The sequence below is a fragment of the Thermoascus crustaceus genome (assembly GCF_041956765.1).
Source record: "Thermoascus crustaceus strain CBS 181.67 unplaced genomic scaffold VTN00scaffold_1, whole genome shotgun sequence".
Classification (NCBI taxonomy): Eukaryota; Fungi; Ascomycota; class Eurotiomycetes; order Eurotiales; family Thermoascaceae; genus Thermoascus; species Thermoascus crustaceus.
Window position 1 is genome coordinate 1,338,006 of NW_027192527.1, and position 27,060 is coordinate 1,365,065.

Here is a 27,060-nt window from a genome sequence, read left to right on the forward strand (position 1 = left end):
CGGAACATGGAAAGGTTGGAAGGCAATGGCTACCTACTTAAATTGAACAGGGAGCACAAAATGACGAAAGACCCTTTGCTCTACGAAGTACCTAGTAGGCGCCTGTCTGTCTAGCTATCTCTTCATTAGGACTGACGCTGAAAACTTCCAACTATGACGTTTTGTACCTTCGAGGCTAATTGAGGTGGGAGTTGTGTACCTTTGGACTTCCCACCAGAATAAAGTACTAAGTAGTAAGTACATACAATTTTAACATGTTTCTTGTCGATATCGAATGATATCGAATGCAGAAGGACGATGTATCCCTGCCTCATGTCTGCAGAGTTATTTAAGCATCAATATCGGCAAGGGCTTTTGTCTCGGGTCTCAATGCTGATGGTTTCACGACGGAAGGGGCATGTAAAAGTTTCAATCACACAAAGATCCTTGTTTGAAAATAGTATCCTGTGAAACCAAATGGTTTCGATAGCTGGAGAATCATTCGATATTATTTCTTTGACAGGTGTCAAAACTGCAGCGAAGCGCGATGCTACATGTACAGCCTTTCGTCCAATAGCAGGGCCGAATTGGTAGGGAAAAGCATGACTGACGGACGAGTAAGCCAATTCAACTTCCGATTGGACTCGACAAATCTGCAGAATGCAGTCAGACAAGGCTAAATTCTCCATCGCGGGGTCATAATCCAAAAAAAAGCAGTCCGCTGTATATGTCAATATATACACTGACGTCAATTTGATGCGCTTCGAGGGTAAGACGTCTGGAGTCGGGAAGGGGGAGAAAGGCGTCCACTCTCGCACAGGATCGACGACCCGCCGCGACGATCACCATCGGTCCGTTCCAAGGTTTTGTGTCGACGAAGGTTGAGGATCGACCCACAGCAATTAGCTACTGGAGATGTGCCCTAGCTAGCAGGGAGGTCAGCAGCTACACTCCAGGTGGACTCGAATCGGCCGCGCGACATACAGAGCTTCCCTCTCTAGGGTCCGGCCAAGAACGCAGGATCAAGGACCGAGGTACGACAATGACACCGGTCGATGGACCATTGAGTATCATAACTCTGTTTGACATGACAGAGAATTCCGGAGTTCTGGCTCATGTGTCCCAGGCGACACGACACCGTGACGTCAACCAACCAGCGGCAGCACGTTGGAGCTCCCTCGACTCCGCCGTACGTGCCAGACATGCCTGGGCTTGCGCATTCCCCCGCGCGACCTGCCTGGATAGCTGTGCTCGCGTTATATAGACAATAGCTGCTCTCCAATGCGGGTTTCTCCGAGTTTGGCTTTTCCATATACCCAAATCCACGCATTAAATCCGGGATACCTATGCTACGGCCTTGAATCCTTGTGATACCCCCGAAGTAACCGACTCCTCGTCTGGGAATCTTATCGAGCCGGATAATCCATAATACACTAATCCACTACTATTTGGCTCCTTCGTTTTTGCGAGTAACCCTTTTAGAAGTTCGATAGAGCCCAAACCGTTGTCGTCATGGCGAGAGTCAACCGTCCCACTGACCCCGAGAAGAAGGACAGGGTATGCGCCGTTGACTATGGAAAAGGGGTATCCTGCGCTGATCGAATGTGTCACAGGAAATTGATCAGAAGCTGAAGCTCTACGGGATCTATAAAGGTGCGTGTTGAGGGTTTCAGCTAAAGGACCATAATCAAGCTTTCGAGCTGGCCACTAAGAGAAACCTACAGCTTTATGCAATGGCAAGCTGCCCACGGTATGTCTATGAGTACCTGCCTAGCCTGCGTCCAGTAGTCGCAGATTCTGAGACCTTTTGCAGAATAAGCAATGCGATGTCGCCTTGAACAGTGCTCTGGAGTCCCGGCCTCTCAGTTCACCTCCAAAAGAGCTGTCCGCAGATGGGAAGAAACTCGTAAACGACCTCCGGGAGGTCATCATCCAAGCAAAGAGGCTCTTCCTCCCCAAGAACGAGGGCGAATTGCTGCAGGAATTTATCTGGGAAGCTCAGCGCATCGGTGGGGGTGCAATGCAGCAGCCCGACGGCCCTGCCATTGAAAAGGACACTGGGAGACAAGATGCAAACGAGGCCTTTGAGGGGATGAAGACACTGGGGACTCTTTTGATCACGAACGGTGAATTCCGGAAGCTTCGTAAGTTCTACTGAACGATCAATACGGTGTGCAATTCGCCTATGCTAATAGCCTACCGCAGTCAGTGATGCCACCATCTTGCTGCGCGATATCACCAGTGATGCGGCTGAGAAGGTTGCGTCGACGGTCAGGCCGTCCCAGGAGCAGCTGTCGCAAATTGACAAGCCCGCTGAGGAAAATGTCTTCTACGATAAGCCGAACGTGTCGAAGGAAGGGATACAGTCGCGAGCCCAGTCTCAGGCAGAGAAATACAGACCTGCGGTAGGTTGACCTGCTATCCATATTATCCGCTCCCGTTCAGTGGGTTGATCCAGCCATACAGGCCGAAGGGACCGCAGCTTCTGTAAGCCAGGCAACAACGGGTGGCCAGCAGCCCACGAGCGCGTCGGACGTAAATGTTCGTGCTGGCGCTCAGAGTCTCAGGGAATCGGTATCTCAGAACATTCCCCAGGAGACCAAGGACCGCGCTGGCGAGCTTTCCGAGCGAACAAGGAGCTATTTGGAAGAAAAGATGCCACCGGAACGTCGGGAGCAGGTCGCCTGGCGATTCAGGAAGATGATTGTTGAGATCCAGGGGCATTCTGAGTGTAAGTAGCATTGCACGCTGGATGTAAAACTTCGAGCGCGGCAATTGTATCTATCTGCGTAGAGACAGGTTTGGCTGCTAACTGAAACATTATGACATCTAGACCAGAAGGCCATTGAGACTCTGCTCACGCTCGCAGAGCGATATGTCGGCCACGCCAAGCAGGTTTCCCAGAAAGGCGCTGGAACGATGAGAAGTGCACGAATTGACCAGAATCTACAATCGGCTCAAACTAACCTACGGGTATGACGTACTATTCTGTGAGCAGAACAGGGACAAGCTGATGCGTGTCTAGATTTTGATTGAGCGTTTTGCCAACTGCACATCGATGGATGACTTCTTTGAAGCGCTGAATAACATCTACCGAGATGCTGACCATGACCCCGAGCTCAGACACTGGTTCAAACACCTCAATGCATTCATCAGGTGCGTGTCCCACTTTCGTAGCTAGGCTACGAAATCCAACTTGGAACCGTAACTGATCCCGCTCAGGAAATGCCTGCGTGAGAAAGGCTACGTCATGCGCGACGAAGTGACGCAGGAATGGAATGAACTGTACGATGATGGACGCTACCTACTGCGCGAGCGCTACCGGGACCACATCAATCGCATTGTGGATGAGATCACCTTTTTCGCGGGCCAGTTTGGGGAAGATGCTCAGAACAGAGCGTTTGCAAATGCCTTGCAGAACCTGTTCAAGGATTTCGGGAGTGCGCAGGGATACCCCGTGCTAAAGAAGCATCTTGTAAGGGATTTGAGAAACGTCGTCTTGCCGGCCATTTTTGAAAATACCCGCTACGTCCCAATGCCTCGGATTGAAGTATCCGATCCGATGGTAGATGTGGTGAGTACCTAGTTCTGGTCGAAAAGAGGTGTGCGTTAAGGAAGAACTGACGTTTTCTTAGGTGGTTGAAAACTTGGTGCTTGAAAGTGACAACATGATGCCGAATGTTGTCGAGTTTGGCAGTGATAACTACTGGCGGTGGGGCCGGAAGAAGATAAGCAACAAGAGTGACAACAAGGTCAGTCCGTGAAAGAGATCCCACGTGGCAATTTAGCTGACTACTTGGTTAGATCATGATCTCCGTTTCTGGTATCCAGGCGGATTTGAGAGGTGGGTTTTGTTTTGTCCTCACTTGGGAACGGTCTACTGACGTCTCTCTAGATGTCAGCTACTACATCAAGAAGAAGCAAGGTTTTCCGTCGATCAGCGACACGGGTGTCATGGACATCTTCCTCGGGGACGACGGCTTCAGCTTCAAAATCGCAGCCTCCTCAGCACAGAAGAATGACCGCCAGAACTTTTTCAAGGTGGATAGGGTGGCCGTTAGGGTCCACCATATCGACATCAAACTGAAGAAATCCAAGCACAAGGTCATGTTTGCCCTATTCAAGCCGATGCTCTTCCGTGTCGTCCGTCCGGCCCTGCAGCTCGTGATGGAGAAGCAGATCCGAGACGCCTTCGCCAAGGCCGATGCGTTCGCCTATGAGGTACACCAGGAAGCCCAGCGTGCTCGCGAATCAGTCAGGCGGGATCCGGCCAACGCTCCAAACATCTACTCCCAGTACGCGGATGCTGCCCGCAGGAAGTTGATGGAGAAGAAGCAGAGGGTCGAGGCGGCTGGCGCGCAGCGCGACACGAAGATGCAGATGGCAGCCACTCACGACGACTCTATATTCAAGGATATCAAGCTGCCCGGCGGTATTACCAACAAGGCGACAGAGTACAAGGAGCTCGCACTGAAGGGAGAGCGCTGGCAGTCGCCTATCTTCGATATTGGCAAGGCAAGCCCGAGCAAAGACCTTCCAAGACTGCCACCCATCACCCGCAAGCCTCATGCTACTGCGGAGGGTAGAGTGCGGGAACGCGAGCGCGAATCAGCTTCTAAATCAGGTTCAGATGGCCGCCCTGTCTCTCCCGGGGTGCAGAGTACCACTGCCAGTGGAATCACTGGTAACAACACCGACGGATATCCAGTGGATGGCTTCACGAAACAGGCCGATGAGAGATTCAAGATCTATGGCCCGGGCGAGCCTGGACTGAAAGGGCAAGAGACTCCTGCTCCTTCTGAAGGCCCTACTGTGCCGGGAACTCCTACCCCGTTGGAGACGCGCACTGCTTGAAGTTAGCATGACCTTGCCGACTATTTGCCTTAAGGTGCTCTAAGACAACAGTCTCTTAGGACACGGCTGCTTTTCGGGATGCATTATATATCATTGCTTATCTATCCGCTTGAGCAATTTGACGGAACGAAATACTGGTGTTGAGGGATATACATCTGACAAGGGTATGGAAAAGTTCTGCCATATAGGTAGATGGTTAAGGGGAAAAGAGGAGGTTAAGATATTATACCCAGTTCAACACAAGACTATGATAGTGACCTCTAATTGGCGGCATTAATGATACTTTTAATGCAGGAGGGAAATAGGGAAGGGATAAATAAGGGCTTGGATGATTGCTTTAATCCGCTTGGGCAGAAGACAAGTGGGAAAAGAAAGGAGGGGGGAAACCAAAATAATAGCTTGTACTATTAATCCTGCAGAACGATTTCATTTGTTGTATGATTACTGGAAGCAATGAAAAAAAAATTATCTCAATCATCATCCTCTTAGATGTATGTTAAACTGGAAAAATACAACTCTACTCACCGCCTTGCTGACCGCCCCCGACGGCCGATCTCCGCGCAGGCTCGCAGCCGAACGTCTGTCCTGTCTTCTGGAGAGAAAAGACAACACACCTGCACGTGGGCGTGGTCAATATCAATTGGTCCCCTTCGGCCCTTTTCTCTCATCCCTTCTTTATCCCTTTGATCGGGTCCTTCTTGTCTGTAAGTACCGTACATCTCCGTACCTATACAGGTTACCATCCTGTTGTTTTGAACTATCAGCTGTCATCATACATCGTTCTGCAGCGAACCCCGGATTGACATATATATACAGACAGGTCACTCATCTCAGCCAGCCAGCCATAGCAAAGCAAGGCAAGAAGAGGGGAAAGATATAGGAACAGCATAGCAGCAGAAACGGAAGAAAATGCCCCCATCCAATCCCACGACCGCCTCTACGGCGCCCTCCCGCCGCAGCGCCTCCTCCCCCTTAATCCGGAACTACCTCCTCCTCTACAACATCGTCTGCTTCCTCGGCTGGGCGACCTGCACTCTACGCGCCGCTGCCCTCCTCCCCCTCCTCGCCCCCTCGGGCCACATCCCCGCCATCTTCGACCACGTCTTCTCCCCGCTGCTCACGGTGACGCAGTCCCTCGCGTTCCTGGAGATCCTGCACTCGCTGCTTGGCATCGTGCGTGCGCCGGTGTTCACGACCTTCCTGCAGGTCGCGAGTCGCGTGCTCGTCGTGTGGGGTGTGATGTTCCTCTTCCGGGACCGCGGTGATGGGTACGGTGGGATCGTGGGGGGCTTGGCTCCGACGGGGGCGAAGCTGGGCGATTGGGCGTTCCTGGGGTGTCTGGGGGCGTGGGGGATCACGGAGTGTATCCGGTATGGGTTCTTTGCGTTGCAGGTTTGGGGGAAGGGGGTGCCGGGGTGGTGGTTGTGGTTGAGGTAAGCATTTATTTATTTATAATTCTGTTGGAAGTATCTGCGGTATATCAGTCTGCTAACCATTCCCTTCGCAGGTACAACACCTTCTACGTCCTCTACCCCATTGGCATCACGAGTGAGAACGTCCTCATCTGGCTGGCGCTCGAGCCCGCGCGCCAGCTCGACCCGCTGTACCGGTGGTTCCTGATCGCTGTCATGGTGATTTACATCCCAGGTATGTTTCTGTTTGCCCCCTCCTATTACTGTCTATTCATTCTATACCTTCCAGCTCGTCATTTGCCTCTCGATCCATCCATCCATCCATCGATACACTAGCTGACTGGCAAAATATAGGTTCCTACATCCTGTACACGCATATGATCGCACAGAGGCGTAGAGCCCTGCGCGGCAAGAAGAAGTCTAACTAAATTAATCAGCCAGCGTTCCGTTGAGGCCATTAGGAAAGGGAAGGGAAGGAATCGATTTCAGTATACAGGTTGGGCTGGAAATTACCCAAAGTAGGATGAATGAAATGAAATGAATCGGTGACGTTGCACATAGTATGTACACATCACATATATATACATAAATTTACATGAGCTGGTGGTTTATATTCATGTCTCTCTTTTCTTTATTTTGGACGTTCCATTTTATACAATGCCACGATATGACCACATTATGTATGTACTCCGTACCCTCGAGGGGCTTAATCTACAGTACAAACCGTTATGTTATATACATTCTAGTATATGGAAACGACAGGTAATAGATGACACTAAATAGCCGTCAACATCAAGAAGCTGTATCTGCAGAAGCATTTCATGACGTAAAAAAGTTCGTTCATAATTCCTTCATTATATCCCGTACGGCCTTTGCTGCGAACGCTTTCCGTTCGTGTTCCGGTAACTCGGCGCTCATATCTAAAATTGCACGCCAGTGTCAGCCTTTATCCCTTTCCTGTCCCGCCCCACATGGGAATAATCAATAGGGTATATATGCATACCTTTAATAGCCTGCATCCTCATCATCAACGACTCCAACCCCTCGACCTTCATCTCCTTGTCGTCATCATCGTCATCGTCATCAAGGTCATCAAAACCTTTCTCGATGGCCATCCTCAGACCCATCATCTCCCGCTCCAGCTCGTTGACTTCGAGAGCGAACCCGTCCTCACCTTCTTCCCCGTCGCTGTCAAGACCGAAGGTGTCGTCGTCATCGTGGCCTTCTTTATCGTTTGAAGAAGAAGCGGCCCATTCGTGCGTCTCGAGGACTTCGCGGATGCGGCGCATGCCTTCGAATTCTGTGGTTCATTTTTATCCAGTGGTTAGCTCGACCTTATACAAAGGAAGTAGAGAAAAGAGTAAAGAGGGGAGGGGGTATAAGACGAACCTCCAAACCGATTCCTCCTCTCCTCCTTCCCCTCCGGATCGGTCCTCGGATCCCACGCCACGACCTCAAACTCCATAATGCCCATCTCGTACAGCTCGTCTTCCCACCATCCAGTACTGAACGGTTCCACCGGCTCCTCTGCTTCTTCCAAACCATCCAAACCACTACCAACCCCATTCTTCTTCTTGTTGTTGTTGTTGTCCTGCTTCTCCCTCTTCTTCCCCACCAGAACCACCACCCCAGGAACCTCACCCAACCCGCCCCTCTCCTCCTCAATCAGACCCTTGACTTCCCCGACCATCTTCAGCAGACCCTTCAGCGCGCGGACGTCTTCCCGTTCTGACTCCCTCGATGTCGGCGACGCTTCCTGCTGTTGTAGAGATTCACGCGGGATGGCCGAGCTCGAGTGCGGTTCAGGGTTCTGGAAACAGACGACCACGGCACCGATAGCGTCGCGGACGACACGGGCTTCGGAGCTTAGGAATTCATCTTTCCATTGCATCGGGGTTGGGGTTGGGGTTGGGGTCGGCGAAGCTGACGACGACGATGACGATGTCGTCCGCGACGAGGAAGCAGGCAGCGGGAGAGGAACCTCATCGACCCAAATCGGGATCTCCGCCGTATAGTACTTTGTATGTATCCGGAGGGGCGCGTGGGTCGTGTACCCTGCAAACGTCGTCGTCGTAGTCGTCGTCGGCGTGGTAGTATCCTCTGTATTTTTATTCTCTTTTGTAGCAGCACCAGCTACATCTGCAGAAGATTCAGCTTGCGGCGGCGCGCTAACCGGCACACCCGTCAGAGCGTGCAACAGCGGCGGGATGGTATTCTGCGAATGCGGGGTCGGAGAGAGGACGAGGAGGCGACGCGGGTTGGAGATGTGCTCTGTTTTATTGTTGCTGTTGCTCTGTCCTGCAGAGCCACTGGTCTGAGTTTGTTCTTGTTGCGGTGAAGCGGAGCTCATTATCGCGGGCGTGGCGTGTCTATGGGGTTTGGGTTGTTAGAAGAAGAGAAGGCAAATCGTCGAAAGTGATGCAGATAGACAGGTGAGATACTCACTCTATGTCCCGGATTATTATTATTGTATAATAATGGGTATCATCACGCAGATGATCTGCGGAGAGGCTTGTCTACGGAGAGAAAAGCTGAAGGCGGAGAAGAGAACATGAGATGCGGAACAAAAGCGGAGCTCTCTACATACTACTGGTTCCGCCGCAGAGCTTGCTTAAGCTTAAAACTCCAGGCCACAAATGATATTCGGTCAGTTGCTCACTCTGCAAATTTATGCAAGAATTTCTATAATGGATTGATTCATTCCACTATTTCCTTAGCCATTTCGATTAATACAATCGAGATCGAAATCGAGATCATGCAGGAACCGCCGTAATTCCAACAATCCAGACATGTATGAAATGCCTCCCTGCCCACCGGCCCCCCGTTCATCCGGGCAGGTACATGTGTCCATCTGTAACAAAATCACGGGTGTGGGTTATCGATATCTGAGCCCTTCTCTTTGAAGAAGACCAGAAGGACAGACTCAAAGCACCACAGCTGTAGGGTTTTTTCGACCATGCACGTTTGCTCTTCCGTACGAGAACGGACTGGGATTTTTTTTCAAACGATAAATCGCCTTCCACATCCATCGACCAGCACACAAGATATACCCGTATTCATCCTCTCCGCTGGCCTCTAGCCCTGTTGACAGTGGCCTTACCACGAGCGAGACCAACACCTCTGCCGCGCTGGCCTCTGGAGCGGAACATGGGGGCGTTTCTGGAGAAAGACATATATCAGCATCAAAACACCACGAAGAGAACGGATCGAAAAAGTCTGCAGAATAAATGTCCAAGCGGTAGGCAACATACCTCAACATATCCGGCACGATGAAGAACCGCACGTGGCTACCGCGGATGTAGACCTGGTCGAGGTGGGATACACGGCCGTCGCGCGCGGTGACGGTGATGTCTTTGAGTTGAACGTTCATGTTGTCTTCGGCTGTTGCAGTCAGAAGAGGAGATGTCAGCACGTATTCGAGATAGATAGGTAGCTTGTCCCGTCAACGAGAGGAGAGGCAGATAGACGATCATCGACCATCAACGGTCAACAATGTCGGGAATGGTATAGATAGATAGAATAAAATAGAAACGCACCCTCAAGCAGCTTTCCTCGGTACACCTGGCCGGAGGTGATCTCGAGCGTGACGACGTGGCCCTGTTCAGAAGTTCACGATGGTTAGCTACGTGCTTTTCGGGAAAGGTCCTGATATGCATGAATCCAGGGAGACATCAAAAAGCAGGATAAACAAGAAGACAAAAGGAAAACACACCTGTGCCTCATTAAGAAGCTTGATCGGGATCCCGATCGTGCTGGTCTGCTTCCCCATTTTCGTTCGGGAACGGGTGTCACGCGCGGACTGCTAGAATCAGGACAACCAACAGGTACGAATAAGACAAAGGACAAGTAACGCAGCCGTATACTGTCCTCAAGAAACAAAACCCCTCTTCAGCGCCAGAACGTGGGGGTGCGCTGTGCTGTGCTGGTCGTCTCGTCTCGTCTCGTCTGTCGAGGTCTTCAAGAGTCGACGGCGGACGGGCGACCTGACCGTGGGGCGGCGCGCGAGGTTTGCGGCTCTGCGCAAGCTTCCGCTTTCCTTTCCGCCTTTAAGCTTTCGAGCTCTTCCATCCCCTGCGACAAAACTCAATCCGTGTTTACATACCTAGTTTTCTCTTTTCTTTTTTTCTTTTTTACAGCGTCTCTGACAACTCATTTATGTACATAATACATACGTAGTAGTGCGATTGTGATTTAAATTTTATTTGATCATTACCTACTTTCTGCATTACCCCGGTTCCCTACCTGCCTCCTTCCTTCGCGCTCTCTCCATCCAGACAGAAGAAAAAGCTCCCGCACCGCGGAGCAGACAGTACATAGAAGAAGGAAGATGTCTACGCCGCGCAATACCAGCCTACAAGCATTCAACCTCGCAGTCTGGACATTCCTCAAGAACCCCTCGCACCTCATCCCGAACCTGACCATCCCGACATTCGTCCAGTTGCCCGAGCAGCTCGGTCCGCACCTCTACCCACAGTCACAGTTGCAATCGGAATCGCAACAAGGAGAGGTGAAACAGCAACAACAACATCCTACGATCCGCGCCCTCGTTCTCGACAAAGACAACACCCTCTGCCCGCCCAAAACGATCGAATTCCCCAAGCCCTACCTCGAGAAACTCCACTCGCTCCGCACATCCCCAACCTCCCCCTTCCACAAAGACCGCGCGCCAAACTCGATACTTATAGTCTCCAACCGCGCGGGCAGCGACCCGAACAAGCCCATCTACGAGGCCGAGGCGCTCGATCTCGAGGCGAAACTCGCGGAGCTCCGGATCCCCGTGTTTCGCCTGCCGGCTGAAGCGCCGGGGAAGAAGCCGTTCTGCGGAGCGGAGGTGCTGGCGTGGTTCCGCGAGCGGGGGGTCGTGGAGAGGGCGGACGAGATCGCCGTCGTCGGGGACCGGTTGGGGACGGATGTGCTGATGGCGGTGGGGATGGGGGCGTGGAGTGTCTGGTGTAAGGACGGGGTGACGGAGGGGGTGGGCAAGGATGCGGGGAAGCAAGGGATGGATTATCGGGGGTTTTTGGCCAAGATGGAGATTGCTGTGGAGAAGTATCTTCGCGAGCGGAAGAGATTGAAGGCTCCGTTGCCTAAGGGCTGGGAGGGGAGATAAGAGACGAGGTCGAATAAGCGGACAGCTCGAGAAGGACCAGTCAGTGAGAGAGGACCAACTCAGCTTCTGCAAAGATGGCCAAGTGCATGAAAAGATATCAAGGGCGAATGCAGCTCTGCAGAACGGCGTGAAAAAAGGACCTCACATGTAGCTCAAGAGTCTTACCTTGACCCGGGCTAGGATAGCCCTTCTAAGGCCTCTTTGTTCTCTTCGAGGCGTGGAAATATATATCCACACATATGCTCTTATATAGGGCCTGTCAGCCAGAGAGCAGTGTTTGGCGATCGACGGGTCGAATCGATCCGGGCGTCAGATGTATCGTCATCGATATCTCTGATGTAAAACCTTGCACAAACATACGGTCAATGTCACTAAACTGGAAACCTTGTTCCAATATACATAGTCATGGAATACCGCTTCAGGGAAGGGAAAACGAACGCCAACTTGATTAAAAGATCTAACAGCACAAGCACGATAAAATAGAATAACATCACAGTGAACACGAATGTTAGATTTGATTTGATCATTGCTTTTTTGTTTCCTCACCCAAATAACTCCCAAATCCTCCCAAATCCTGACCCAGCCAAAGATGGCGGCTATAACACAACTAGACCCGATATGTCGCTTTTTCAGGACGATGTCTCTCCAGTGACATAGCAACGCCGAACAACTTGACGCATCCACGCACGGCTGAACGCTGTATGCTAGTTGGAGAGTGCTACACTTGCCTACCACAAAGCTGGGCTGGGTGATAGCCAGCGTTAACAAGAGCGGACACTCAAACCAGACTCGGTTCAAGCACGGTGATAAGTTAGTTAGGAGATACCAATGGAAATACACAGAATAGGGAAGATTAGGATGATGAAAAATGGTGTTAGATATTCCCTTATCCGCCAGTTAACCCCAAAGCAAAACAAAACAAATGCAGATTTAGTCGCTTTCTCAGCCCGACTTTCTCGCATGCTCACATAAAAAGATTCGACAGACTCAAAAAAAAAGATCGAGAGTTAAATGTTTACTGGCTCCAAAATGGCCATCACAAATGACAAAAAAGAATGAGAGTAGAGCCCAAGGTGCTACAGAACCGGCCGTAGAAAAGAAAGGTATTAATACAACAAGAGTGGAGGCAAACCAGCACAAAATGTGCGTAAGGTGAAAGATCCAACCGGAATCAGGTACCCTGTCCTGACAGTTGCTACCTGACGGCGCAGATTTGGAGGGTAGCCTCAAATATCACACACACCTGTGGTGACCTCATCGAGGGGATTCTGGAAGTGAAATGATATCCCTGGGTGTATCTTGCCCGTTTGACGCCAAGCGATTCATTATTCCAAGACATGCCATTCGGGGTTTTGACAGAACCAAAATGTCGACACGCGAATAGAAACGCCGAATGAAACCAGTTGGATGCGGGAAGTGCTTATACTCCAAATATCTGTCAGAGAATTTATGATAAGAAATCATAGACATGAGTGAGAGGCGTTTCAGGACCCGCCAGCCAAGGTGCTGGGGTCGACTGTGTCAAAAGGTATAAGACCCTGGAAATCCCCCTGAGTAACAGGGGGGGTTTGGTCCGGCAAGCCGGACATCGCCATATCGAAGCCCGAACCATTCATCCCAACAGGAGACGGTATGGAGAGATTGAGGTTCTGCTTCGCATACATCTCACTCAGCATCAATCCATCATCCGAGAAGTTCGACTGGTGCTCAGCACCAACTGCGAACATGTCAGCCGACGTGCCGTGGTGGTGCATGGTAGATAGCGGTGGGGACTGATCCGCGATCAAAGGGTCCGCGGGGCTCATAGTTGACATTGGAGATGTCGACTGCGCCATCACCTTCGATTGATCGATCATCGGGGAGGGCGAAACAAAGGGGGCGTTATACTGAGATCCCAGGTTTGCCACGAGAGGAATTGGCTCGGAGGGTGCTGCGGTTGTAAAAAAGGACGGGCTGGCGTAGTCGGATGCAGAGGCGGTGGTGGTAGCCGACATGGGATAAGACCGGAAATCCATTCCGTAAGCCGAAGACGTATCGATACGGAGGTTTGTGGGTAGAGGCTGTGCAGACTGAGGAACTGGTGCATATACATTTGAATCCGGAGCGAACTGTGTCGATGGTTGCTGCATATGGTAACCAGGCATAGGACCCTGCAAAGCAGAGAAGTCAACAGCGACCGGGACAGATCGGCTGCGCTGGCGCTTATGCCCGCGACCTGCCTGATAATTCATGCCATATTGGCCATCCTGGTACATTCCCATATGGGCAGGTCCCAGGTAGTTTGGTTGCGATGCCGGTCTGTTGATGACGTGGGGCGAGACAGGGGCAGACATTGCATAGTTGTTGAAAGCCAGACGGTTCTGGAACGATTCTAGGGAGACGAGCTTGGCAAGCTGCACACTGAGAACTTTGGGATGACCTCCCAGGTGATGAACCAAGACCTGGCTGGCTTGCTGATCCTCGGTGAAATCACCGCATTGGTAAAACCCGCCAGAGTTGGAAGAATCCATGTAGAACAACGGAGGACGATTCAGCTCGACAACCAAGCCACCAGGTCGTGGAGGAGCACCGTTTGCGTTGGGAGCTTGGTCCCCCGACTCCAGAGTGATATTCTTAATGTACGAAAAAGGATACTCGATCTTGTACCCCGCAGAATCGTTGTTGATGTAATAGGTCATGCTGGCTTTCTCTGGGGAATAGAAGATGACGAGGTCCATCGCATTCTGTCCAACTCGACGCCAAGTACCGATGCTCAATGAACGACATGTGAAGTGATGGATGACTGCATTACGTCAGTAGACTAGGCATACGAAACACCACTCAGGGGATTCGACATACCGATTTTGCCAGAGTGAGACGACTCACTGGGATGCCCTCCGGATCCGTATCCACCCAGACCGCTAGTCCGGCCGAAGAGATCTCTAGCGCCAGGCTTGTTGGGATCAAACTGCATCGCGAGGTACTGACGCATCGATTCCGGGATTGAATCGCAGTCCTCACCAGTCTCAATGCTCTTCTTCGCGATCATCTTGATCTTTGCCCGTCTGTAATTGCGCAGGTTAGACAGTTTCCCAACAACCGAGCCACTTGACGAACCTGTTTTGGAACCAGATCTGAACGGACCGCTCAGTCATGTTAATCTCCTGAGCGATCCTTTCACGGACAGCAGCCGTGGGGGTGGGGTTCTTGTTGAACTCGAGCTCAAGCGTGACCAATTGATCATGGGTTGCGCGCTGACGCTTCTGGTTCCTCTGCTGCTGGGTCAGGGTGCTTTTCCGCGGCGGACGACGAGAGGTCGACTGCGGAGCCGTCGTGGTACTCGAGGTCGAAGGAGAGGGAGTGGACGTCGAGGACGCTGTCGCTGCCGACGTTGTTGTCGTCGACGTAGTCGACGTGGTCGAGGGAGCGGGCGTGTCTGTCGAAGACATGGCTTGGGGGTAAATATGGGAAATCGCTTGATCAGATCAGTCTATCCAGGGCCAGGATTCGTGCGATCCGGCCGACAGGGAAAGGTCGTCAATTCGTGTCTCTCGAAGCCGCTTCAAGCGCGAGAGAATGCGGTCAAAACGAATGGAAGAGCCTCAGCGGTCCGTTCACGGCGGGCGTTAATCGGTTGACTGCTAAACCGAGGCGTGCTGATAACGCCGGACGGAGCGCGGGTAGGAGTGAAGAACGAGCTGACCTAGGCAGCTCGGGTCAAGTATATTGGCCGTGAGGGCGAGTTGAGTCTGCAGAGACTGAACAGGGCTCCTTTTTTTTGCAAGAAGGGAGTGTATATGGCAAAGCTGGTCAGGCAAAGTAGAACGGAAGAGACCGGTCAGAATGGACTAGAGCCGAAGGAGCGGTATGGACGCCGTTAAAGGAGTGGAACGGACGATCCGGGACTGCAGGAAAAGAGAAAACGAAACGAAAGGAACGGGAAGGAGATGGACAGAGATGACCTGGGGAAAGACGGTGGTGAGGGAGAGATGGGGGGGGATGGGGGAGGGAAAGGTAGGAGGAGGAGAGGAGGGCGAGGGAGACGGGTGACCTCAGGTCGTCCAACGACAATGGAGTTGGAGGTTTGTGCCTGGCGGCTGCTGGCTGCTGGCGCCGGGCGAGGGCGGTCGCCGGGGTCGAGTCGGGCGGGTCAGCAGCGTGGCTTCTGAGTCGCAGGACGCGAGCCGTGCATGAAGCCGGCAGGCCTGGCCGTACCTTTCAGCCACCGTGAGCCACATTCACCCGGCACTCTGGACAGCGACCCCCGCTGCCCGACGGCCCCCCGAACGCATGATGCCATAGCTGCCTCTCCTGCCGGTCCAGTCAGCCGGCCATCTCGCCGTCGTCCGTCGCCCTAAACAAGACCCTTCGCGCTCTTGCAGGTCTGCCCGCCCAATGGCCGTCTCTCCTGGCTCCTGGGGCTGCCCCCATCCCGGCCAAAACACCCACTATTCCCCTCTCTCCATAGCGGCCTGCCACGAGTTCAGGCACTTCCGGAGTCTCCATCCACGAGCCAGAAATTCTCTTCAGTCAAGGTCAAAAGTACACCACCAAGCCCGAGCGATTTCCATTAAGCCCAAGGCCCTAAAACCGTGATATCAGCCTCCGCGCGTCAAAGCAGGACCCTGGACGTTGACTCCCTAGTCGTACATCCCAGATGCCTGCCAACCGCCGGACCCCAGGCGCATCTCATGTCACCACTGGCCTGCGCTGCAGGAGCTGACTGCACGATCTAGAACTGCTGGCCGTGTTGACGGCGGTATCATCCGTGCCAGCCTTCCAAACTTCTACCCAGCCCCGCCAGAAGCAACACGGAGCGTGTCCCTCCGTACTAATACCTAGAGTCGCCCACCGAACATTTCAAATTCAGCAGATAGCAGGCCGGCCGGTGAGGTCATACCGTCCCCGGCGAGACGGGTGACGGATTCGGGTCGATCGTCCAGCTACTAACACAACCACTGCCATCTTGGCATCCTGGTATCACCGTCCACCTGGGAGCAAAACTCTAACGGCCCTCAGGGTAGCAAGTACCTCGTCCGCACCGCGTGGTGGTACACGTACCAGCAGATCTGCGCGACCGGATCTAACGATGGTGCCACAGCACGAGGGGGTGTCAGATATTCCAAAGCAGCCAGCACATCGTCCTGCGTACGCATTGGCAGCCAGTTAGCGCCTCTCGCCCTGCAAAACGGCGTCGGGTGCCGGGCTTGTGAGCGACCGGCCATCAGCTTTCTGCAAGAAGACAGGCGGAAGGTCGAGCGTCCGGCTGTCAAGTGCATGTTGATGTTATTGGAGGCTATCGATAGATCTACAGTAGTACTGCGTACTCCATACATTGTTGCAGTGCGGATCGACTATGTCGGGAAGGGAGGCGAGGAAGAAAAAAAAAGCATCGCAAATTCCTAGCATCAGCAAAGGGAGACCAACTTGCGAAGTACGGTGTACGGAGCACTCCGGAGTCCATACAGACCTGTCTTCCTACTACTACTCCTGGTCAATAATGCTGGCTCTAAAACGAGATAGATCCTCAGTTCCAAGAAAATCCAATGTCCACTGTGTTCCAGGCTCCCAGCGCGTGGCGCAGACAATGGCCAAGCGATGACCGTTGTCCAAGGAATCTCGAACACAGGGGCAGAAGATGTAACCACCACGTATTCCGGACGGGAGTACAGCCAACACGAAGACGGTGAGGCGACAAGAGGCCCAAGTTTCATGATCCCGCCTCAGCTGGCAGGGGCTGACGACGGGCAGGTTAGTCTCCAGCGTGCTCCCTTACGCGTATATACTCCAGGGCCTGAAGAGGTCGAGATCGATAAGCGGCCAGAAGAGGTGGAACAGCAAAAAACAGAAGGCCTGATTCTCGACTCTCACGGTCTCTGGTTCCTGGAGTGTGGAAGAAGCGGACGAGTGTATGAGATCGAGGCTCAGCCCCTGGGACGTGGTTGAAACTTGACAGCGGTGGACCTGCGCCCTTCTGCGCCGTCGCCAGTCCCGCACCGGGGGGCCCGGACCTCACGTTCGTCTCACCCAATTCTGGTCTAGCTTCAGGTACCCGTGATCCGTCGGACGCTGATTGGGCAATTTGCCTGACAGGGCACAAGGGATGAGCCGCTCCACCGAACTTGGAACGTCACAGGAACGGCCGGATGGGGGCTAGCTTGCATGTGGTTGGAGTGCTGACGGAGCCACATACACCGTGCGCGTCTGGTGAGCCGCCACACGCCGGTTTGTCAGGGGCTCCTGCTATCCGCCGTCCGCTTCAGAATCGTTGTCTGATTTCCCAACCACTTACTCTGTACGGAGTAGGCCAGCTTCCCATGACATGCCTTTGCCGTCGAAGCTTGTCCTTTGCTGAGCCAGGGCTAACTCGGTGTTCTGTCAAGTGGTCCTTGCGCTCTTCCCGCTACGGGTGACCGAACTTCCAGAAGTTCGAACTTCTGGAAATCCCAATCGCACAGCCACGACCCGGGCAGCATTGACCATGGCTAAATGCAGAATCGATCTGGCGGGGATACGCCGCAGTTAGGCGCCGCAGCGACGATTTGGCTGGTCAGCTCGTTCATCAACAGCTGCCCTTGTCTTTCTCCTTCCCCTCCGAGTAGCGGGTGGTTTTGCAGACCCCAAACTGACGGCAGGACCGTATGACACGTGATAGCGGAGTCAGAGTGGTCCCTTTCATTGATATTTGTCAAAATTCACGAATGGGATGTCGTAAGAAGTATCAAGCCACCCAGGCATTATATTATTTTCGTTGAGAGACTTTATCGGTTAGAATACCAGTCGGTAAGGCCAACATTGTGATTTTGCCGTTGGTGAGAGGACTGCACATGGATTCTGCGTCGCATGGACGGTGGCTGCATCGCATCCTGTCTATTGACTCAATGACAATAATAGTCTCGAAATCTCTTAACACTGCTTCCAGGACGATATTCTCATACCGACTACATAGAGGTACTGACCTTCGTTCCCCTGGCTAAGAAAGCCGCCTGACAGATGTTGAGCTGCTTTAGCTCAAGCACTTCAGGAAGGTCTCTCCTGCGTTGTCCGGGGCGAAGGACCTCCAGTGGAAATGAGTTCAATGCAATAGAGGCAAGGGGCATACTGCGTGAACCAAGACTGACTTGATTCAGGCGAGAATAATGATGCAAGTTGAGGACTGGAAAACAGAAAGAATTCTCGCTCAGAGCACAGCGGCAGGGAGTTAAGTATAAATAGGTGCCTGGCATTGTTAGGGGTGTAGTTGCCTCAAGCTACTGTGCGGGCTGAAGCCCATTCCCTCCTTCCCAATTTGGATGGATGGTTCAGTTGCTGAGGACACATACACCATTCCCCTCCACGCCCCACGATTGACTCAATCTATCCACCATTGCTTTGAGTACGAACGTATAAGCCATTAAACCGAAAATCGGAAATTTTAATTATTGAACCATTCTTGTTGAGCCACTCTGACTGAAGCAAACCTCTTCAGTACCAAAGGTAGAGCTTGGGTACAGAAGCTCTATTCTGTAGAAATAGATGATGAGTTCGGGTTCGAATACGGGAAGCGAAAGGAGTTAGCCTTTTTTTACTTATCAGTTATCACTGCCTATCAGCATAACCTGTAGATTATTGGTCTGGTTCCGAAATCTGGAGTGGAAGAACGGGGACTTGCCGATTCTATCAATAGTAATAATGAGCGAAGGATGGGACCGAAGATTTCTGTACACTATCTTATCTACTAGGTACTTTCCTACACAGGCCAACTGCCAAAGTTTCTTATCATTTAAGTATATACTCCACAAAATAACGACTCAGTTGAGTTCAAGATGTTGTGTTGGAAAAATATCCGAGGAGGACCATTATACACTGCACAGCAGGAGAATACATATGTACATCCGAAGGAGAGAAACTGGTTATCGTGTTTGGTAATATAAATTCTCTGATACCATTTTAAATATCGCATACATGGTTATAAATGGTCTTGTTCAGCGCGATATATACTAAACTGCATGGGAAGTGCGATCTGTCAGTTGTGAACACTTATAAAATCAAAATTCGCACATCTCGAATTGTGCGACATGGAAACGAGAGCGACCTGCGGAATCAATCTGATTTCCACTGAAAGTCACCGACATTGCTGAATCGACCGGTCCTCTCTTTGTGGATGAGATGTTTCCGCATCAGTACATGCATCCTGTGCAACAGGTAGGACATCCCGCTCTGGTAGACGGGGAATGCAGTATTCTCACAAATAGAAGCAGCAAAATTCTTTGCGTTGTACTCTTCTCACTTCTCCTGGCAGCACATAGAGCCTCAAAACTGTCTTCATGTCGCTATCTCGCAAAAAGACAGTATAACTACGGAATACCATTTTTAGACACCACCGCGCCTCCCGAGCTTTTCGGCAGATCTACCGAGTAAAAAATTGATCAATGACCCCAGGAGATGCCAAGATGCATCGTCTATTTCCCCTGCAGCTGAGTCGGTCTCCGTCTCGCCGTCAGACTCTTGACTCGTGTATTATTCAGCTTGGCTAAGCGATGTTTCAAAAATCACACAAAGGATGCACTGTAAAAAAGAGCAAGGTGAAGCGCAAGGCTTTGTTTGAACTGCGGCACTATCTGCTTCTTAGCTGTGTTTCATTTCTTTAAGCACCAGAAATTATTCATACATCATCCATCTGGGCGGCAATGGCCATGTCAGAGGAGCCGAGCCGAGGACTTTGTTGGAGGGCTGCGGAACCCCCCAGCCAAACTAGAGCAACTCCGCAAAAAAAAGGGTACGGAGCACGGAATACTTCTCCGGACGGAGCAGAGTAGTAGTAAAGATCCCGGGCACTTGTAACAGGAGGTCTTGCAGCAGAGAAGTTCCACCGTCCACCGGCCGTCGCCACCAGGATTTACGGCTCTTACTGCCTTTGGGAAAGTAGAACTTGTGGTCTGTTTTATGTATGTGCTAAAAAAGCACTAAGATGCGAGTTGTCATGTCGATTTCTTTTAGTTGCCCCACACTGCATCGGACGACCTGATCGGGTGATATACCGAGTACTGTAGAGATCATATTCCATCGTGTTATTATTTTTCTTTTTGAATTTCTGACGGCTTACATCTACTGGAAATGTAGAAGGATTTCTCAACATGGGAGAGATGATTTCTATTAATATCCATAAGAATGCCCCGCACTTGGTTTAGCACTGGCCAAGACGGGATTCGGAATCCCTTCGAGGTGTCGTGGCTGTACAGTTGTACCCCGGTAAAAAGGATCTTAAGATCGACTTACTAACTTTTGCTGTTACAGGTTATCACATGTAGCCAATATCAGCAGCCTCGTTTGCAAGGCTGCCACGAGTACGAGTCGCAACCGGTGAGACTGCTACGGAGTGCAAAGCTGTGCCAAAATGGAAGCTTGAAACAGCATTCTGGGCGGCCCTGAAGTATTGCAGAGGTCCCATGGAATAAAGGATGGACTGCCCGCCGGATTTGTATTAACAGTTTGTCGAGCCCTTTGACACAGTCTTGCTGCTTCTGTTGGATTTGGGTTCGACTATTCTCTTCTCTGGTCTGTGTTGTCTGTGGAGAGATTGAGCTACACGGTTGGATCCTTGTACACCTTAATTGCACACTATACCTGCCAGTCTTTCCAAGATCCTGCCCCATGGAGGTGAGTTCGCGACGAGATCCATCTCGACCAATCATCTGCCATAGGCGCTGGCTGACGTAATTGGCAGGAACGCCTGGCGCCGGCTCCCATGTGTGACTGGTCGCACGAAGTTAGCAAGCATCTCGAGCTGAGTATATCCGATGTGCAAACGTCTACGATGTCTACGGTGCACAAGCCCAGCTCTCTCCCTCAATATGAGCCATCATTCCTCAAGCTATGTCCTGAGACAGAACGGGAGCTCGTTTCCACGCGAGGACAGCATTTGCCCGGCATCATCAGGAGGCTGTCCGTGAGCAGTTTGCGACAACCACCTGAGTCCCCATTCGCCGTGAGCGAAGCAAGTGACAGCGATGGTAGGACGACTGGACTTCACGCCGGTCTGGGGAATGGCTTCACCGCCGCAAATGGCGACCTTGAGAGCGGTGCTTGGGACGGGGATCTGAGTTGGATGCCGGATGACGTGCGAGAAACGGTGCCTGCAGTCACTCATATGGAAGGAGAAACAGGCCAGCATATCAAGCGCAGTATGCGGTTAATTGGGAACACGGGTCCTCGTTATCCATGGTAAGGGTTTTTGATGATTTATCTTCAGTCCAATTTGATGCGCTCATTCGTGCTATGCACGCGTTGGGCTTTTGAAAGGCCCTTTTACTTTCAATGCTTATAGTTACTGACATGCTCTTGTTGCTCTATAGGGAACGGTACTTCACACCTCCAGAGAAACTGAAGCAGCTGCGGTCACCAGTGTAAGTTGGCTCCTCTATTGCCTTTTTAAGCTTACCACTGACTGAAGTCCCTTATCTAGTCGGAAGTACTACAAACGGATGAATTCACTCATTACTCGATACCTATATATTGACCGGGTACTTGCATCCTCTATTGCTCATGAGCTCATCGAGGATTACGAACAGAAGATGAATAAGTCAAGGAGTCGTTTACAAACAATTGTGGAGGAGCCGCCCATCTCTCCCCGGACTGGCATGCCGAAGGGGGTCTTGCTTGAGGACGAGCCTCCCGAGTCCTTGAGACAGGATGAGGTCACATCATTAGGAACATGTGGGGAGCGCACAGTACCACCTAGCCCAGATCGCCCTGTCAATGAGCAGATGCCTCTTCTTGGCCCCACCAATGTCGAGACTCACTCCCCTGCGACAAAACCAGCGAGAACTGGGCCAGTGGAGAGTACGGATCGCATCGTCATTCTTGCCATATACGTGAACTTGCTAGCTAACATCCTCCTGCTGGTCGCAAAGATCGCGATCATGGCGCTGACAAGCTCCGTCTCTGTTCTCGCCAGTTTGGTAGACGCTTCGCTCGACTTTCTGAGTACAGCAATCGTATGGTTCACAACCAGAGTAACTGCGAAGCGTGACCGGTACCAATATCCTGTTGGTCGGCGCCGTCTTGAGCCTGTTGGCGTGCTGATCTTCTCGACAATCATGGTGACATCGTTCTTTCAGGTTGCGCTCATATCTTTTAAGAAGCTTACCTCGGGAGATCACACTTTGGTTGAGCTTGGGACACCAGCCATTGCTATTATGGCTAGCACGGTGGCGGTAAAGCTGCTCTGCTGGCTCTGGTGTCGTCGGATCAACAACTCAAATGTCCAGGCTCTTGCACAGGATGCCATGACTGACGTTATTTTCAATCTATTCAGTATCATCTTTCCATTGGGTGAGTTACAAACTATCGAATTTTTTTTGTACTCCTAGAACATATTGCTGATCGTTTGCAGTCGGGAGTTACGCCAAGCTATGGCCTCTTGACCCGTTGGGTGGATTGTTCCTGTCGCTATACATTATGATCAACTGGGGCCGCACAGCAAATGAACATATTGCTCACCTGACCGGTGCCGCAGCCAACCCTGACGAGCGTAATGTTCTTCTGTACCTGGTCATGCGTTTCGCCCAGAGCATCAAGTATATCCAAGGCCTAGAAGCGTACCACTCGGGTGACAAGCTGAACGTGGAAGTCGACATTGTCTTGGACGGGAACACCAACCTGCACGACAGCCACGATCTCGGAGAAAGCCTACAGTATATGATCGAGAGCATACCGACGGTCGATCGTGCGTTTGTCCATCTGGATTACGCCTACTACAATCTCCCAACGCATTTTGATAGGGACGGAAGATGAAGAGTCGCGACAAAAGAAATGGAAACGATGGAATGAATCCCTTGTACTATACCAATGTCCTATACATACTTTTCCTCGAACCGTTTGGCGAAGGGAGAGACCTGCTGGCAGGTTAGGCGCCTTGCGTTACGACAGGCACGAACACACAGCGCCGTTGTCATCGTTAGCCTGGATCTGGGTGGAGCTGCAAACGGGACGCAGCTAAATCAACTGTAGATTAGATATTCATATATAGAAACCCTCATAGAGAGGTAGATTCAAGACGAGAAAAGAAAGATTTCATTATTATCACGTCTCATCAACTCTCATTGTATTGTATTTTCGAGGCGTATGAGTCGAGTCGACAGTATACAGTATCTTAGACGTCTAACAAAGACCAAACGAACAGTAGAATCAAAGCTACCTATTGCTCACACCGAGTCTCAGTGCTTCCTGAATCTTTCTTCCATTGAGTCCTCTATTATTGAGTGAGGATTAGTAGTGAATAAACCTGCATATTGGTTAATTTGATCAGAAGAAAAGTGGGAAAAGGTCGGGTAAATAGAGGGATCTTTTCATTCACAGTGTGTTGTGACTCGTAGCCTGTGAATGCTTCCTAGTAAGCGAGTACCATACTTATCGATCTTTAACATGAAGAATGCTCTGTCCACCTCTCTTCTCTACCTAATACAAGGCACGATATCGATCTGCCCTGACCAATAAGATAGTCTGGGAATGGCAAAAGAGATACAACTCTTCTAAACCTATACACTCTAGATCTTTTATCTATAGAATAATTCAGGCACGATATCGTTCCAAGAGGGCTGTCCGTCCATGGATGGGCAGCAGCCAAAGTCACATTTATATATATACTTCACTGAAGCAAAGTCTTACCTACCTAGTAACTCTTAGCTGTTGTCCCAGGGTACATGGGCTACTTGAGTCCTACTAGTCTATTAGATACTATGGTCTGCAATCTCCATCTATATGGGATATTCTTTGCTCGTCTATTCTAGATATGTATGATCGTCTCGTTCTTACCACTCTAAATGTCACTGTCACTGCCACTGCTGTCAATATCACCATATCACAATCTGTCACGAATACATACAAAGAAGATCTAGTTTACGTCCCTATCTCTTTGGTTTTTCTCTACGCTATGTGCGTCTCGTCAGCATGAGAAACTCATACCAATTATCCTCCTGTAGTCCATTTGTCGGTGCCTGTTCACTTATCCGAGTCTGAGTCATTATTCCACTTAAATATTTTTTTTGTCAATGTAGGCATGACCGCGCGAATAATCTTCTCAAATACGTACTGCAAACCTGGAAATCACCTGATCAATTATTTGTCATTGCGGTATATGCTTCCCTATCAACCAAGACAAGTGCAGCAATCATCCTTTACAACGATGCTATAAGTGGCAGTCTTACTTCAAAGAAGTCCATAGGAATTGAAATAACCATTGAAGCCAGACAGCTCTATAAGCAGGCTCCACTCTTTTCACATACTTTCTTAACATGCGGCCACAACAAACAATCTCGACAGGAGAGGAGCAAACCTCGAATCCTCGTCATGGCATTGATCTATCTTGACCGGAGAAAAATGGGTTTCAGAGGATGTGGTCGTTACCTATCAGTGAATCCAAAAAGTCAAAAGGACCATGGCCTTTTTCTTGCTACTAGAATAGACAACCGAACTGAGTCTGCTAGATCCAGCAACCCCTGCCAGCCACAATGATCTATCTTCTCCTCTATATCCTACAACTGTCAATAGAATGAGTGAGACACCCCAGCTGCTGTCTAAGACAAATTCTATCATTCTGGCTATAAACACAAATACTCCAAGTGCTTTGAAAACAAAAGCGCCAGATACATCCTCCCTGTCCTCAGCTGAACAATCACATAAAACTGCATCGCAGAGAAAGCAATATATTCAATTCTCAGACAAGCACCTTACAGATAATCAACTCTTCCAGATCCCACAGACATTAAAACCCAGTGAACAAACCAATTTACAGAACTATTTTAATATTTATAGGAAGCTGAAATTAAGTTATTACTATGTGGTCTTCTAACAAGATGAAAAAGGACCCTTCATACTCCCAGAGGATTATCTTAGGTCAGCGGATGAAAATTATTACAACAAGTTTCTCAACTGGAAGTAATTCATTCATTTCTTGGTTCCCTGCTTAAGGAACGTCTTTTTGTCTTCAGTTGTTTTCCCCCAAAAGAAGATTATGGTTCACCGAATGAATATATAATAAAATGGCGGAACTCATCCATTCAGAGGAGAGGGTCAAGAACAAGATACCTTGTTCTTCCTCTTTTTAAGATTTGATTGAATTCCAAGTTCGTCAGGGAGTCTGGTCTGTCAGTATATACTGAACGAGCACATTGCAGAAATCAGAAAGTAGATTCACAAGGACACAATAATGGCAAACAACCTCTGGAGATGTTGCTAATATGTTCCTCTGATGTTTGTGGACCTGGTCTGGGACCCTGATGAGCATGCATATCCGCCACAAAACGTAAAGCTATCGGATGCTTGGGTCTATATAGATGTGACGGCAAAAACGATGATCAACCAGAGGCGACGAGAGAACGGGCACGTCCGACAATAATTTTGATTGGGCCAGCATCGAGGTCAACGCTGTTGATATTCGTGTTCGCTTATTGAAGCAGATCGAGTTATAAACTTATATATTGTAACAGTGTGTGGGCCTTCTGATTTATACATCATTTGAAATCTTTCATGATCCATTGGCGATCAGATCCCAGACAGTCCGCGATCGCATACAACTACCTCGAATGCCGCTTCCAATATGTGAGAGAGGATTACATAGAGTATAATCTTGTTCGGCAGCATCAATCCTAAAAGTCTATTTCAGCAATGTCAATATTGGTGACCCTTACCGTTGCTTTGCGCCGACAGGACAGTGATACATCATCTACTTCTCTGCGCTCTCATTCTCCTGTTGTCACCATGTCTTCTGCTCCTGGTAAGTGCAGAATGTTGTGAGGGTGGTCTGATTCTGGGATGCTGGTGTAGCTAACAGCATCTCAGAGCCTCTTAAATGTTTTCTGTGTGATTATCCTGATTATCATTTTAAGGAAATTACTGTCAACCCTAGTTCCACCCTTTAGTCCTGCATTGAGGTGTTTATTCTCTAAGACCACAGATAAATAGACATATATTGTGTTTACAGTGGGGAGTTTAAGATCTCTATCACTATCTCTGTTGGAAATTTCTTTATACTAGAGAACATCCTGATTATCCATATAGGCCACTGTTCTGTAGCTTCCCTACTTATCTTACTAACTAGTTAGTTACCTGTGTTCTCTGCTGACTCAGATAGATGTAGCACTGAAGAAGGATAACTGTTGTATCCCTAGCATGTATCTCACGTGACTACCTATTGGTCTTAGCCGGCGATACCTGCCGAAGAGGGTAGAGAATACATCTATGGATGACCTTACAATAGTTAACTAACTAGCAGATATCGCATTCTGAGTCAGCATCAGAAGGAATGATTCGACCAAATCGTTGAGCGGCTGGTTCGTTTGCTCCCCTCTTTCTCCAGCAATGATCGATCAAACTAAGGTTGATACAGACAATTGATAGTACACACTTGTGTCAAGTTCATCAGCGGCCAGGCACACCAGCCTATCATTCTTAATGCTAAGAACATCTGGTTTCTAACAGCCACACCCATGTTCAACAAACCTCTCGGGCTCCGTGGCTATCTGGCAATCCTACACATTCCCAGAAGCTGTGAGAACTGTCTAACTCTCTAAATACAGCATATGGACAACTATTGTTACCAGTTCAGGCTTTTACAATATATGACAGCCCTCCACGTACATCGTCGTGACTGACGCTAAGGACTGTACTGGACAGACACCACTGCCATGGGCAGCTTGAAATGGGCATGAGGAAATAGTCGTGCTGTTGCTGGATCGCAAGGATGTT

General features: G+C 50.3%; 11 protein-coding genes across 11 annotated transcripts; 6 read left to right on the forward strand and 5 right to left on the reverse strand.

The window, feature by feature from the left end:
* Positions 1-1,491: 1,491 nt before the first annotated feature.
* On the forward strand, positions 1,492-4,833 carry VTN00DRAFT_472 (uncharacterized protein; the record flags this gene model as incomplete). Its single annotated transcript, XM_069431173.1, has 12 exons — positions 1,492-1,536; positions 1,593-1,632; positions 1,704-1,729; positions 1,793-2,123; positions 2,185-2,384; positions 2,446-2,710; positions 2,813-2,952; positions 3,005-3,135; positions 3,202-3,553; positions 3,615-3,731; positions 3,784-3,823; positions 3,875-4,833. The coding sequence occupies 12 exons, from the start codon at positions 1,492-1,494 to the stop codon at positions 4,831-4,833; spliced, it is 2,646 nt and encodes an 881-aa protein (XP_069291180.1).
* Positions 4,834-5,326: 493 nt separating this feature from the next.
* Positions 5,327-5,681, forward strand: VTN00DRAFT_473 (uncharacterized protein; the record flags this gene model as incomplete). The annotated part of the gene is made up of 2 exons (XM_069431184.1): positions 5,327-5,537; positions 5,650-5,681. The coding sequence occupies 2 exons, from the start codon at positions 5,327-5,329 to the stop codon at positions 5,679-5,681; spliced, it is 243 nt and encodes an 80-aa protein (XP_069291181.1).
* A 61-nt stretch (positions 5,682-5,742) lies between these two features.
* Positions 5,743-6,673, forward strand: VTN00DRAFT_474 (uncharacterized protein; the record flags this gene model as incomplete). Its single annotated transcript, XM_069431195.1, has 3 exons — positions 5,743-6,266; positions 6,341-6,480; positions 6,600-6,673. 3 exons carry the CDS (start codon positions 5,743-5,745, stop codon positions 6,671-6,673), a joined length of 738 nt encoding a protein of 245 aa, XP_069291182.1.
* A 412-nt stretch (positions 6,674-7,085) lies between these two features.
* Positions 7,086-8,595, reverse strand: VTN00DRAFT_475 (uncharacterized protein; the record flags this gene model as incomplete). Its single annotated transcript, XM_069431206.1, has 3 exons — positions 7,086-7,165; positions 7,249-7,545; positions 7,635-8,595. 3 exons carry the CDS (start codon positions 8,593-8,595, stop codon positions 7,086-7,088), a joined length of 1,338 nt encoding a protein of 445 aa, XP_069291183.1.
* Positions 8,596-9,301: 706 nt separating this feature from the next.
* Positions 9,302-10,014, reverse strand: VTN00DRAFT_476 (uncharacterized protein; the record flags this gene model as incomplete). The annotated part of the gene is made up of 4 exons (XM_069431217.1): positions 9,302-9,404; positions 9,497-9,626; positions 9,782-9,842; positions 9,958-10,014. The coding sequence occupies 4 exons, from the start codon at positions 10,012-10,014 to the stop codon at positions 9,302-9,304; spliced, it is 351 nt and encodes a 116-aa protein (XP_069291184.1).
* A 558-nt stretch (positions 10,015-10,572) lies between these two features.
* VTN00DRAFT_477 (uncharacterized protein) lies at positions 10,573-11,355 on the forward strand (the record flags this gene model as incomplete). The annotated part of the gene is made up of 1 exon (XM_069431228.1): positions 10,573-11,355. The coding sequence occupies one exon, from the start codon at positions 10,573-10,575 to the stop codon at positions 11,353-11,355; it is 783 nt and encodes a 260-aa protein (XP_069291185.1).
* A 321-nt stretch (positions 11,356-11,676) lies between these two features.
* VTN00DRAFT_478 (uncharacterized protein) lies at positions 11,677-12,317 on the reverse strand (the record flags this gene model as incomplete). Its single annotated transcript, XM_069431239.1, has 2 exons — positions 11,677-12,083; positions 12,182-12,317. 2 exons carry the CDS (start codon positions 12,315-12,317, stop codon positions 11,677-11,679), a joined length of 543 nt encoding a protein of 180 aa, XP_069291186.1.
* Positions 12,318-12,839: 522 nt separating this feature from the next.
* On the reverse strand, positions 12,840-14,783 carry VTN00DRAFT_479 (uncharacterized protein; the record flags this gene model as incomplete). Its single annotated transcript, XM_069431250.1, has 3 exons — positions 12,840-14,137; positions 14,194-14,399; positions 14,452-14,783. 3 exons carry the CDS (start codon positions 14,781-14,783, stop codon positions 12,840-12,842), a joined length of 1,836 nt encoding a protein of 611 aa, XP_069291187.1.
* A 361-nt stretch (positions 14,784-15,144) lies between these two features.
* VTN00DRAFT_480 (uncharacterized protein) lies at positions 15,145-16,613 on the reverse strand (the record flags this gene model as incomplete). The annotated part of the gene is made up of 5 exons (XM_069431262.1): positions 15,145-15,239; positions 15,297-15,549; positions 15,784-15,858; positions 16,235-16,325; positions 16,396-16,613. 5 exons carry the CDS (start codon positions 16,611-16,613, stop codon positions 15,145-15,147), a joined length of 732 nt encoding a protein of 243 aa, XP_069291188.1.
* A 319-nt stretch (positions 16,614-16,932) lies between these two features.
* VTN00DRAFT_481 (uncharacterized protein) lies at positions 16,933-17,280 on the forward strand (the record flags this gene model as incomplete). Its single annotated transcript, XM_069431273.1, has 1 exon — positions 16,933-17,280. One exon carries the CDS (start codon positions 16,933-16,935, stop codon positions 17,278-17,280), a length of 348 nt encoding a protein of 115 aa, XP_069291189.1.
* A 3,687-nt stretch (positions 17,281-20,967) lies between these two features.
* VTN00DRAFT_482 (uncharacterized protein) lies at positions 20,968-23,109 on the forward strand (the record flags this gene model as incomplete). The annotated part of the gene is made up of 5 exons (XM_069431284.1): positions 20,968-20,973; positions 21,041-21,537; positions 21,669-21,719; positions 21,779-22,647; positions 22,709-23,109. The coding sequence occupies 5 exons, from the start codon at positions 20,968-20,970 to the stop codon at positions 23,107-23,109; spliced, it is 1,824 nt and encodes a 607-aa protein (XP_069291190.1).
* Between the last annotated feature and the right edge of the window lie 3,951 nt (positions 23,110-27,060).